The 13,276-nt window shown below is 42.2% G+C and overlaps 1 protein-coding gene across 1 annotated transcript; it reads left to right on the forward strand.

The window, feature by feature from the left end:
* The first annotated feature begins 2,753 nt into the window (after positions 1 to 2,753).
* On the forward strand, positions 2,754 to 11,317 carry LOC100283660 (prefoldin subunit 3). The gene is made up of 6 exons (NM_001156561.2): positions 2,754 to 2,970; positions 7,782 to 7,839; positions 9,065 to 9,136; positions 10,257 to 10,376; positions 10,458 to 10,559; positions 10,980 to 11,317. The coding sequence occupies exons 1-6, from the start codon at positions 2,825 to 2,827 to the stop codon at positions 11,049 to 11,051; spliced, it is 570 nt and encodes a 189-aa protein (NP_001150033.2). The 5' UTR covers positions 2,754 to 2,824; the 3' UTR covers positions 11,052 to 11,317.
* The last annotated feature ends 1,959 nt before the right edge of the window (positions 11,318 to 13,276 follow it).

Below are 13,276 nucleotides of genomic sequence, written 5' to 3' on the forward strand. Positions count from 1 at the left end.
GTTGGGTCAACAGGAACTCCGTCTGCTCCGACAACTGAAAATGATAGTTCATCAGCAGGGTTGACAGGAAAACGGCCGCGTGGTCGTGATTTCAGTAAATCAGAGAGAAACAAACCTGCATCATCTTCATCTCCAGAGTACCTTAGCCGTTTGCAAGAAATAACTGAAAAACAAATTCAGAGGTCCATTTAAAAGGGTGCAAAAAAAGAGAAGTGCACAGAAGAAGACAGGGAAATGGAGAAAAAGAGGTTAGAATTGGAAGCCGAAAAGGTCATCATACGAAAAAGGGAATTGAAACTTCAAGAACTTGAATCTGCTGAAAAAAGATTACAAAGGCTGGAGGCAACGAATGAAGAAGATGTCCAACCCCAAGTTTGGATTATGATGCAAAAACAAAAACAGAAGTTGCAAGAATTCATATTTGGTTACGAGTGAAAGATATATGCGGTTACTGGTAACTTGCACTTGTTTTACTGAACCTGTTTGTATTATTTGGTTATGTGAGAACGTTACATTTCTTTGGCAGACCATTATATTATTTGTACGAACCATAAGTCGTCAAGGACAGTCGTGCAGTGCTGTTTGTTCTATGGTGTTGTAATCGAGAATAATTATTTCCAGTTGATGTGAACATGTTTGCTTTAATTTTCATATATTTGCTGCGTGTTGAGCTTGGAATCGCTTGTGATGTGTACAAATCGTTTACAGTGTTCATGTTATTGTGTTGAACGAACAAGTACAGGTTTGCACTGACAAACTTCTTTATTTCTGAACCGATACGTAGGACTTGCGAATGGAAATTACACATAGTAGAATCTAGTTTCAATAAACTTGAGCATACGAATGCTGCAGTTTACATGCTTCCACGCCGAGCCCACAAATGCTCGACAAGGTCATTTTGGAGGGAGCACGATCTTTCTTGGCGACGAAGATCGAAGTGGTTAATCACCAATTCTGCCCTTCCTTCAGCAATTAGATGTGGTGCTTGGCTCGTTGAAGTGTTATCTCCAAAATCAGTATTAGCTGCAAATGGCCCTTCGTCTTCAACAATCATGTTGTGCATTATGATGCAAGCAGTTATAATTTCAGTTAAACGATTACGATCCCAACCATATGCTGGACCTCGCAGCACCGCCCACCTAGCTTGAAGAACTCCAAATGCACGCTCAATATCCTTTCGACAACTTTCCTGCATTTGTGTGAAATAGACTTTCTTTTGCTCATATGGGTGCCTTATAGCTTTTACGAAAGTTGGCCAGTTCGGGTAAATACCATTAGCAAGGTAATATCCGAAGTTATATGCATTACCATTAATTGTGTAATGCACAGGTGGCATTCGGCCAGATGTCATGGGGTCGAAAACTGGTGATCGGTGGAGCACGTTCACGTCGTTGTTTGTCCCGGGCATGCCAAAGAAAGCATGCCAAATCCAAAGGTCATACGTTGCCACAGCTTCTAGGATCATAGACGCTCGACCATTTCTGCCACAAAACTGACCACGCCATGCGGTAGGACAGTTCCGCCACTCCCAATGCATGCAATCTATAGAACCCAACATCCCTGGGAAACCCCTTGATTCGCTATGGTGCATGATGCGTGTTATGTCAGCTTCGTTAGGAGTTCGTAGATACCAGCCACTGAAGTATGCAATGATACCTCGACAGAAATGATGAAGGCATTCCCTAGCTGTCGACTCCCCTATTTGAATGTACTCGTCTACAGCATCTGAAGGTAACCCATATGCTAGTACCCGCAATGCCGCACATACTTTTTGTAGTGGACCTATACCAGGCATACCAGTTGCGTCTACCCGTTGTGTAAAGTACGAATCATGTTGTTAAAGACCTTGCAAGATTCTCAGGAAGAGAGGCCTACTCATGCGGAACCTAAGTTTATAATAAAGAAAATTTGTAATGAAATTGCAAATATGAAACCGTATGCGAATAATAATTTGTGGGTACCTTCTACGAAAGACGTGGGGTGGATACACAGGGTTCTCGGCGAAGTAGTGATGATGGATAAGATTTTCTCCACGAAAATGATCTCTATGAATAACCCGCCGAGGCGAACGGGACCGTCGTTGGAGGTGGCGTCTCGCCTCTATGTTTAGGACAAGAAGATTGACAAGCATAAGTGTTTCCTCCTCACTATCACTCGAGTAAGAGTCTTCATCGCTATGACTGTGAGACATACTGTGAAATGTTGGAATTGTTGATGTAGTGAAGTTTGTTATGACATTTGTGAAGAGATGGATTGCATATATATAGGGGAGAGGAATGCGGCTTCAGGTGCAAGCTAGTGGCTTCGCACGAAAGACAAACATGGCTTTCGTTGGAAGTCAAGTGCGGCTTGCCGCATACGACTAGTGCATTTTGGTTTGCAGGAAATTTGATTTCTTATCACAGGATGGATAAAACGTGATCACAAAAAAATGCAAATTCGAATGTATTGTAAAATAATAGTTGTTATATATTTTTTGTGGAAGTAATTGTAAAGTAATTATTTTTTATAAATTTTATTTTTGAATACATGCGTAACACGTCGGACGTGTGCAAAATAATTAAAGAAAATCAAAATTGAAGTTGGTTAAAGTTAGTTATATGGAAATGGTTTTTTAATGAGTAGAGGGATATATAGGGGAAAGTATAGGGGGAACGGTTGCAGGACGAGTGAATATAGGGGATGGAATCTTGCTGACGTGACGTGGCTGCATAGTAACATTTAGGGGGAAAAATTTAGGGTGAACGGTTGCGGACAGTCTAAACCGCTGCTCTTTGGGCTTGACTCTGCCCGCTCCTCTCCATCTCCACTTGGTCCCTCTCGCATGGCGGCGGCGGCATCGGCGTCGACGCCGCAGGGGGTGGCGGAGCGGCGGGGCATCCCGGCGGCGGCCTTCGTCGAGGACGTCGAGGCCTACCTCCGGCAGGCCGGGCTTGACGTTAACTCCGCCCTCGCCTTCCTCCAGGAAAGGTGATCAAAACCTCGAAAACTTAAAGTACAGTAGTAGTTTAGGGATCTCGCTAGGCTCCGGAGCGCGCTTGATTGGGGAATCGTGTATTGGTACCGCTGGCCCTGCGTCCGTCGTATCGGGTACGATCTGGATCCACTGTGCGAGCACCGACGACGCGGTAGCTTTTGTAGAGGAGATGCGGCTGCTTTGTTCGGAACCCAGCTGCGCGTTTGTGACTTCTGATACCTCTCCGAGTTGAGCTTACGAACTGGGAGCAATCGAATTGACTGGTTCAGGGTTTCTGCGAGGGTTTTGATATTGTGCTGGTTTCATATTTCGTTGGTTGAACCTTAGTTCGGATTGCTGCAAGTTGTCAATCTCGGTGCTCTCTTCGCGAGTCTCAACTTTTTTCAAGCAATGAATATTCTGTGGTTGGTGGTTACTTGGTTCCTGACTCAGATAGTACCATTTATGGCTATGGGTTGGACATTGCTGTTCTGCAATTTGCAAAGGTCCATCCTTTTGTTTTTGTTCATTGCATGCTAGTATTTGCACAAAACATAAGATAAAGAAAAGGAACTTCTAGCTGGCTGTGGTGAGAATCTGGATTCGTTCCCTGGGACTCTGTAAACTTACTGCCTTGTGGGTTTATATATAGCTTGCCTCACATTCGTTGCCTTCTTGGATTGACCTTGATCTGGGAAAGGTGGTCTGTTTGTTGTCCATCTTTTATAAAGTGAACTTTTTCCATCCATTCAACATTTCTTATAAAATCCTGGACTTGATTGTATCCTTGTTTACTCTGAGGTGGACGTTGCTTTTTGTAATATGTTATGTTTTCTTCTAATATATAGCAGTACCTTTAAACAATGTCCGTGATTAAATGGGACATTTATTTTCTTCTTAGTTATGAATGAAGTACTGAATGCTAAAATGCAAACTGGTCCATGAGCCGTCCAATAAATGAGTGGAAGGGTTAATTCTGTTAAATGATTAGGCAGAGTTCATTCCATATTCGTTCAACGCTTGTGATCATAGTTCTCATGTCTGCACTGAAATGTGGGTTGTCCTAGCTATTGGTCAATTTACTCTTTATCTGCAAATACATATAATTTTCTGTCACAGCATGATCTTTAATCATGCCATTCTGAATAAGTACCTTATTGGCTTATTCCTACTTTATCAAGTGTTTTTTATCACTTTATGTGAAAACTGTTGGGACATAATTTGCTGTTTTTTATGCTACCGTAAACGGAGAAGCAAGGGGCTCCAATGTTTTTCCAGTAAAACTTCGTGTAAAGTGTTACTTTCTTTGAAAGAGTCAAGGCTCAGCCTATATCCTTGCCCAGTACAGCAGCCCATATATATCCAGTGATTTCCAATGTCCACGTGCTAAACTTGTGGCCATCCTTTGATCCCAGACCTGACAAGACTGAGTGCTGGTACATGAGGGGAATCAAAGTCGCATCCCTAGTCATACGCTCTCCATGATTTGTGAATCTATGCATACTGTGTGGTTGTGGATACTGTTTAGTGGAAGATAGAGGTGAAAGCAGCATGGTAAATTCCCATACCGTCTGATATTGTTTTCTTTATTATTATAATGTTTTCCACCGTTTCTGTCTTTAGCAAACATGAAAGTTTGTCATTTTCTTTTTTTAGCGCAACTGTTTCCTTATTAGTTAATTCCATAAATGTGGGAAAGTCCTGTGTCGACTGTTTTAAGTTTTCCGTATTATAGTTGTACGGTACAGTTCCTGACTGTTTCCATTCATTTTCATTCCTAGTGGAAAACCATTAACAGCCACTAGTAGAGTGCCCGTGCTAACGCTACGGCAGTATTTCAGGGATGCACATGAAAACAACCAAATGACGATATTTATTTCCATAGTTTAAGTTTCACGCAATTGTTTGTAACAGACAATAAATAGTAGTGTGGACGTGCTAACGCTACAGTAAAATACAAAACAAGATAAAATTTGCAAAAAATAAAATGAATAATCAGATTAATTAAGGTTCACGTCTCATATATCTAGTTATACTCATATATCTAATTATACAAACGGGCGAACATTTAAATCTGGAAAACTCTGTCACCAGCAAGTTCAGGTACATGAAAGTACAAGCCTAGGCCAATTATAATGCATAACAAGGCAATAGTAAGTCTTATTTCGCCTCAACTATCTAATACCAGATTTGCTAAAGTACGCCATATGGTCCTTCAGGGATAATGTCTTTACATTCATTTGCACTGCACTTCAAAATGTCCACTCGTTTTAGAGAGGCACAAAAGTGGCACAATATAATTTTCTCTGTAAATGAAACTGGTAAACTTTTTAGAAACAGCCAAATATGTGTCTTCTGCGAAAAGCATCGAAATTCATTTTCTTATGCAACATGACAGGGAGATAAGATAAATTACCTTGGCAAATGCTCAATAGTACAACGGACCAACCTTATTAGGTCATCCAGATTTTTTAGGTCTTCCACAGATTTGAGGCATCCTCATCGTCACTTTCACCATATTTTCCATTGTTGCTTGTCCAATCTTCATCACCTTTGTCTTCCCTTTCAGATTCTGAGCCATCATCCTCTGACTCAGCAATCAGCATGCTCATCCTCCTCACTTTCTGAGTAATCCTCCCCATAATCCCTATCGATCAGGTGAAATGTGAGGTTTGCAAAGTTGCATCATGCCTTTGTACTCTGAAAATTCAGTATTTTACATATGGTGCAAGAACGCTGCTGTCCAGAACCAATAGCGGCACTTGCAACTCATGTGCAGGAGCTCTAACAAGTTCCCCCTGTAAAAGCTCAGTTCCTGCATTAAACAAATTTCACAACCCAAGCATTTATAGCAATACTAAGTATCTTCATCCTAACTGCTTTATACAATTATACCTAGAGAACTTTGGAGCAATATCCACCCTCCTGAGAGCATCTCCAACAAAGTGTCCTATAAAAATGCCCTATAATTTAAAAATGAGTATGTTTTATATGATTTAGGGCACCAACAATATATTCTGCTCCAACAGTAAAGCCCTAATTCTAGATTATAGGGTAACCCACTAGTGTGTAGTATATTTGAGGCACTTGAGAGGGTGCCCTATATGTTTTTGACAAAGTTTTACAAAATGAGGCACTGTTGGAGTAGTGTTTCCTGTGTAGAGTCCTATATTTCAATTTGAGGCACTAGTTTGAGGCATTGTTGGAGATGCTGTGAGGATTCCAAACGTGATGTGACACTCTTGTGCCACAGGTGGGACACAACATACTCACTCAGCAGCTGCCTCCCATTCTCACTTGTGCATTCAAAAGGGAACAAACACATACTCTCTAGTTTTCAGCCCACTAATGTTAGCTTGGTTCAAACAAAATGTCGAACAGATGAAGTGGGTGTCTCACCTGACATAGTAGGGAAAATTCTGCCACAAGAGCGACCCCATCTCCCAAGGCATGATGCGGCACAGGAACTCGCTGTGGAACCTCTCCCGCCTGGTGAGTAACATCGACCCCACCGCTTGCAGCCGGTGAGAAACCTCTCGCTGCTCAGCCACTCCTGCTGGTCCTTCTCCCTGAGCCACACGTGCTCCTGCTCGAAGCACCTGCTGCTGCTTTTCATTACTGCCAAGGGCGCAATGGCGCCCCTCGCCTCAGCACTTCCGACACTGCCCTTGACACCGTAAAACCAGCACGGCCATCAGGCAGGGTCGGGCGGCCACGGTGCACTGAGCGCACTGATTTTCCTGCCGGGCCTTCCTCGTGCTTCGCCTACCACGCACGTCCGCTTGCTGCTGGGGCTCCACATGCTGTGCCTCCCGCTGGGCATCGTGGCCAGTTGTCGTCAGGGGTGTTCTGAAACTGCCATGGGGTGTCATGGTGGCCTGGCGCCATAGCTGGAAGCGGTGCCCGGCCATGACTTTTCGTGAAGGTGGAGCGGCGCCTGATGAAAGGAACCTTTTTTTCGGTGGGAAATCAAAGACGGCTGTGGGGGATTGAACCCGGGTTTCGCTTGTGCAGGGGAGTGGAAAGCAACGTTGAAGCCAGGGCGTGGGATGATACAAAGAACACTGGCCATTGGATTGAGTTGAAGCCTTTGAGGGCGGATTATGAGCCATTGATCTTAATGATGTTGGAATACATGGTACAATATCTTTGGTGCACAATGGCTGAACTGAGCTATGTTGTTACTGTTCCTTTTATAGTGGAGATGAAACGTGGCAGAATTGATGTGTGCCTGTGTCCAGTTTAAGTTTATTATGGTTGCGTGGCTCTGGGATTCTGGAGATTGTCACCTGCATAGTGGAGAAATAAAATGTAGCCTAGGGACCAGTTTCTATATTTCGGGAGGTTATCTTCTACTCTGCGTATGGCGTACTCAAATAGGAGTAAATTACATGGTCATTTTAAGGCTCAGAATGGTCATACTGTCGTAGTATTTTGAATCTGAATCTTTATTGTACTACTACGCTCAAAGAACAATTTCTGTTTGCCTTGGGATCCTGATATTTTTTAGAGCTAATGAATTGACAGTATTACATGTGGAACTAGTGTGGTCATTTGGAGAACCTTAAATGCAATTATGACAGTTATGGTTGAGATTAGTTCATAAGAGTAAATTACATGGTCATTTTATGGCTCAGAATGGTCATACTGTCATAGTAATTTGAATCTGAATCTTTATTGTACTACTACGCTCAAAGTACAATTTCTGTTTGCCTTGGGATCCTGATATTTTTTTAGAGCTAATGAATTGACAGTATGTGGAACTAGTGTGCTCATTTGGAGAACCTTTAGGAGAAACATAACATGTGCTTTCAATTTTATTTAGGTTGCAACAGTACAAAATAGTGGAGATGAAGCTTCTAGCACAACAACGAGACCTTCAGGTGCTCATATTATTTTCCTAAAGATTTTTGTAGGTGAAATATGTGATGTATGATATTCATATGATTAGTAACTTAGTGTTGCCTACTGAAGTCAAAGTGAACTTATGGGTGATAGTGTGAAGATTTGGTCTTACATTTAAAGCTTTCACCATGAACCTCTTAGCGTAGGTGATTAAAGTTACTTGTTCTAAAATGTAAGTAAATTTTGTCTCATCCTAATTCAAATTTCTCTAACTTTGAACAAGTTTATAGAAAAGCATATTAAAATCTATATTAGTCACCCATTCTTCTTTGATCTACGTCTAATAAAAAAACAAAGTCCAAGGAAAAACCAACTCCCTGTGTGGTCAGATGCTGCCAGCTGCCCATTAATGCAGCAATGAATATGGAGACATTGCAAGCTGCACTTTGCTGCGTGTGTTGCCAATTGAGGGACTGTTTGGATCCTAGGAGCTAAATAAAAAGTGGGTAAAATTTAGTCACTTTAGAGGCTAAAGATCCAAACAGGAAGGGCTAAAAATGACTAAAATACTAAAAAGGTATCCTTTTAGTCACTTTTAGCTTCGGAGGAGCTAAACTTTAGTCAGTTCGCTTTAGCTCCTGGATCCAAACAGGCCCTGAATATGGAAACCATAGCGTGACTTCAACGCAGATGCTGCATGGTTATATGCGTGAAATGAGGCAACACCCATGTACACCCTGTGTTAATTGATAAAAAAGTGGCCGATGGAAATATACACTGATCAGACTTGGGAACTTTTCTGGACCTTAGGCAACGAACAAAACTGGATAGAGGGAGTACCAAATAAATGCACTGTCAATACCCCTGTTCTTAAGGCGTCCAGGCGGAGCTCCAACGCCTAGGCGCCTTCCCGCCTACCTCGCCTAGGCGCCGCCTAGGCATCCAGGCGGTGGTCCAACGCCTTGGCTCGCCTTACCGCTTTAAAAACCATGGTCAATACCTATTTGATCTTTGATTTAGTTAAACTTGGTGTTGTACATGTAACATGTTGGTCTATTTTTCTACGAACTTTGTCAAAGTTAGATAACTTTTATTTAGGAAAAAACTATGACGACCTACATTTTGCAATGGAGTATTGGATTAGAGGTAAAAAATTGAATTGCATGGAATATTGGATTAGTGTTAAACATTGAATTGCTGTGATGAATATTACTTTATGTTAGCGATCGGATGTAACATATTAGCCTTGTATTCTGTTGACAGGCAAAGATTCCTGATATAGAGAAGTGTTTGGATATTGTTTCAACATTACAAGCTAAAAATGATTTGGGTGAGGTTTGTACAATTTCCTCGAATGGACTTTCTTTTCATCTTCCATCATGATGATGACACTATGTTAGGGCTGTACTCTAGCTTAGACCTGTAAAATGTTCAGTTATGACGCTTTACATGGTCCATTGGTTCCTTCACATTATTCCAGGGGACTAGGTTATTATTCTTTGGACCTTGTGTTCAGCAACCTAGAAACTTTATGTCCTGTCTTGAACTATATCTCAAGTTATACTTGTCTATTGTATACCTTTTGGAACTTTTATTTGTTATTAGTAACTTGAGTATGAAGGACAGGCCTGGCGCAGTGGTGAGAAGCCTCTCCATTGAGCCAAAGGTCCTGTGTTCGATGCAGCCTCTCTGCAAAAGGCAGGGATAATGTCTGCCTCAGTGGTTCCTTCCCTAGACCCCACTCATGTGGGAGCCGTAAGCACTGGATCTGCCCATTAGTAACTTGAGTATGCAGTATCATTTGTCTAATAATTATTTATGTTGTGGGGTGTCTAAGAAGGACATGACTGGCACAGTGGTGAGAAGCCTTTCCACTAAGCCAAAAGGTCCTGTGTTCGACGCAGCCTCTGCGAAATGCAGGGGTAGGCTTGTCTCGGCTATTTCTTCCCGAGGCCCTACTCATGTGGCAGCCTCCAGCACTGGGTGTCTGATAATAATTAGGCCTCGTGCCCCCCCCCCCCCCCCCCCTTTGCTTTTTTCCTTCTGTTTTCTCTTATCTTAATAAAATGACACACAACTCTCATGCGTTGTTCAAGAAAAAATAATTTATGTTGTATAAAGATTTAAGCATGAAAATAAAATAAAAAATTGAATCCTCAGTAAAGCACCAAACTGAAGGAATTTTATGATTGGTAAAGGTTAATGTGCCTGCACCAGGCGTTTCATATGCTTGCACTACATACATGGCAAATTGTTTCATCTGTAGTAGTGCAGTGCCATTTAAACTTTGCCTATTGTCTAGACATCGTGCACTTTTACAGGAAATTAAGCAGTAGGTTCAATATTATTTATGCTAAATCATGATCGATTCTAGTTGGGACTGGACTTGAGCAAATCAATTGGCTCAGTGAAAGCTAACTGTCCATGGCTTCCAATTAACTGATGTCTGATGCAGGCACTTATAGCTGATTTTGAATTATCCGAGGGGATATACTCCTGTGCGAAAATCGAGGATACTGACTCAGTGTGCCTGTGGTTGGGTGCAAATGTGATGCTGGAGTACTCTTGCGATGAGGTTATTAAACAATGATCAGCCGTAATTGTCAGTGCTACTTTAGTTTCAGTTCAGCTCTCCTCATTTCCTGAGCTTTTGCAGGCCAATGCCCTCTTGAAGAAAAACTTGGAAAATGCTAAGGCCAGCTTAGAAGTCCTTGTTGCTGATCTTCAGTTCTTGCGAGACCAGCAAACCATCACTCAGGTAAAAAATTTATGACAAGGGTCCCGTTTGGTTAGAGGGATTAGTCCCTAGTTTTTAGTTCTGTTTAGTCCCTATTTTGCCAAACGGAAGGACTAAAATAGGGACTAATTCGCTTTAGTCTCTAGTCCCTCACATGGGTGCTAAAAGGGACTAAATGGGCAAATGGCAACATTTACTCAAATTGCCATTGCTTAAAAAATTGGTGTCATACACAGGAAACAAGAAAAGGGATATTTCGGTCCTTATGTGTTATATTTAATGTATTTAGAATCTATTTAGTCCCTACAACTAAACAAGGTATTACTGAACTTTAGTCCCTGGACTAAACTTTAGTTCTATGACTAATGGTAGTAGTTTGCATGATTTGGCAATGATTATACCATGGTCTCATACCTATAGTGTGGAATGATATCTTATCAGGTTACAATTGCTCGGGTATTCAACTGGGATGTACACCACCGGAGAAGCAAACAGGCTGTAAAGGAACCTTAATCAGTTAGATCACGAGGTCAACCAATGTGATTGGGACAAATTTTTTCGTACCTTTTGGTACCTCTGGCAGATTAGTCCATCATAGCGAGCTCTTTGTTTGTTGATGGTTTCTTTGCTGTGTAACAATGTATCGGTTTATTCTCTTTAATGGTGTGGGAACATTAGTAGAAGATGGAACATTTTACTGCCTTTTTCCCCACTGGATGTCCACTGGATCACGTCGCAAAATATTTTTTTTTTCATGATTCATGCATAATTCCTGCTTTCCAAAGGGCTTCCTTTATGTTTACTGCATTACAGTCCAGGAGATAGACGGTCCATTGTCATGTTGAGCAAAGATAGAAGAAAATCGACAACAGGTGAGGTGACTCGTTTTTACATATGTAGGGCTTTACTGCTTGACACTTTGATTTTACCTTGCCATCAGAGGAAATCTGATCCGTGCCTATGCCTCTTAGGTAGGTCTTAGTGAGAGCACCAATTAGGGCTGAACGAAATACTCGTGGCTCGATAACTCGCTCGACTCGGCTCGTTAGTAGCTCGGCTCGACTCGGCTCGTTTTAATTTTGTAGCGAGCCAAGCTAGCATTCTAGCTCGGTTCTCTAATGAGCCAGCTCGAGTTAGCTCGTGAGCTAGCTCGCAAGCCAAACGAGCTAAGCCACAACACAAGTTTGTCTAGTCGTTGGTGTTGTCTCATCTCTCATAGTCTTGTTTTCTTGTTGTTATGATCTGTGATATGGACATGTGTGGATGTGTCATGTGCTTAGATATTTGTATTATTGTATGGCTACATGTTTGTAGTGTTAAACACTTAAAATATGATTTTTTGGTTATACATATATTTATGTACATAGATCTTTATATTTAGTTGTGTGGCTCGCGAGCCTAACGAGCTGGCTCGAGCTTCCTAACGAGTCGAGCCGAGCCAGCTGTTTAGCTCGTTAGTATAACGAGTCGAGCCGAGCTGGCTCGTTACAATAACGAGCTATAACGAGCCGAGCCATAACGAGCTGAGCTGGCTCGATATCCACCCCTAGCACCAATAGCTAGTTTTACGAAGATCTAGATAATAAGGTTGCTATCATGCCTATTAGTTTGAGACTCCTCATAGGAGACCTCAACGGTTATGTGGTTGTGATTAATGTAGGACGGGAGCGAGTGCATGAGGTGTTCGGGTATGGTGTTAGGAACCAAGAGAGGGAGGATGTTTTGAACTTAGTGTTAGGCTATGACATTTTGATAGTGAATGCCTTCTTTAGGAAGAGGGAATCTCATCTAATGGCCTTACACAATAGACAATGCTCAACCTAGATTGGCTTTATCCTTGCGTGAAGGCAAGATAGATGTGCTTGCTTAGATTGTAAGGTGATAACTAGGGAGTGTGTTGTCCTTCTACATAAGTTTGTGGTGGTGGATTTTTGTTTTTAGGTACATGTCCACCGAGAGAAACGTACCAATATCGTGAGAACGAAGTAGTGGAAGCTGGGGGGGGGGGGGGGAAGCAGCACAAACGTTTAAGGATAGAATGCTAAGCGAGAGGCCTTGGGAAGAAGATGCAGACTTCATGTGGCTAAAGATGGCAACATGTGTTCAAAAGTTGGTTTCAGAAGTGTTTGGTGTGAGTAGAGGAGGCAAACAGGAAGCGGAAGACACCTGTTGGTGGAATGATAGGTGCAAAGGGCTATTAAGGAAAATGAGTGTTTCAAGCGTGTAAGGAAAATGGAACTCAGGCTATTTGACTAAGTAATTTTGGTGTTTGATGATCAATATAACCTTGTGGACTAATGTGTTTGCTAGTGTTTGTTTTTATAGTTCACATGATGCGAAGAGGATTGGACTGAGACAATAAGGATGCAACAACTCTAAAAAAGACATAAAAGATATGTAGAAGCCCAAGGCTCAAGAGAAAAAGAAGCCCAAAAGAAACAACGAAGAAATCCATGAAGTGGGCAGTCAGCCAGAGCACTGGTGGCGCACTGGACAGTGAACAGTAATCTGTCCAGTGTGCACCGGACTGTCCAGTGGGACTCTGGACAGTCTGACAATGGTAGGATCCAACGGTCGACTGCTACAGACCCCAACGGTCGGCTTATGTGGCCAGGGCACTGGACAGTGAATAGTGCATATCCGGTGTGCATTGGACTGCCCGGTGCGCCCGTCGATAAAAACAACATCTTTCTGTCCAACGACTATAATTGAGAGGGAAGGCTATAAATACCCCTAAC

The sequence above is a fragment of the Zea mays genome, chromosome 1, assembly GCF_902167145.1.
Source record: "Zea mays cultivar B73 chromosome 1, Zm-B73-REFERENCE-NAM-5.0, whole genome shotgun sequence".
NCBI classification, from domain to species: domain Eukaryota; kingdom Viridiplantae; phylum Streptophyta; class Magnoliopsida; order Poales; family Poaceae; genus Zea; species Zea mays.

What these genes read in the sequence shown, in the direction of transcription:
- LOC100283660 (NM_001156561.2), top strand. Translation starts at nt 2,825, where the DNA reads ATGGCGGCGGCGGCATCGGCGTCGACGCCGCAGGGGGTGGCGGAGCGG. An exon ending in CTCGCCTTCCTCCAGGAAAG is followed by an intron (nt 2,971 to 7,781) that starts GTGATCAAAACC and finishes AATTTTATTTAG; the next exon opens with GTTGCAACAGTACAAAATAG. An exon ending in ACCAGCAAACCATCACTCAG is followed by an intron (nt 10,560 to 10,979) that starts GTAAAAAATTTA and finishes ATATCTTATCAG; the next exon opens with GTTACAATTGCTCGGGTATT.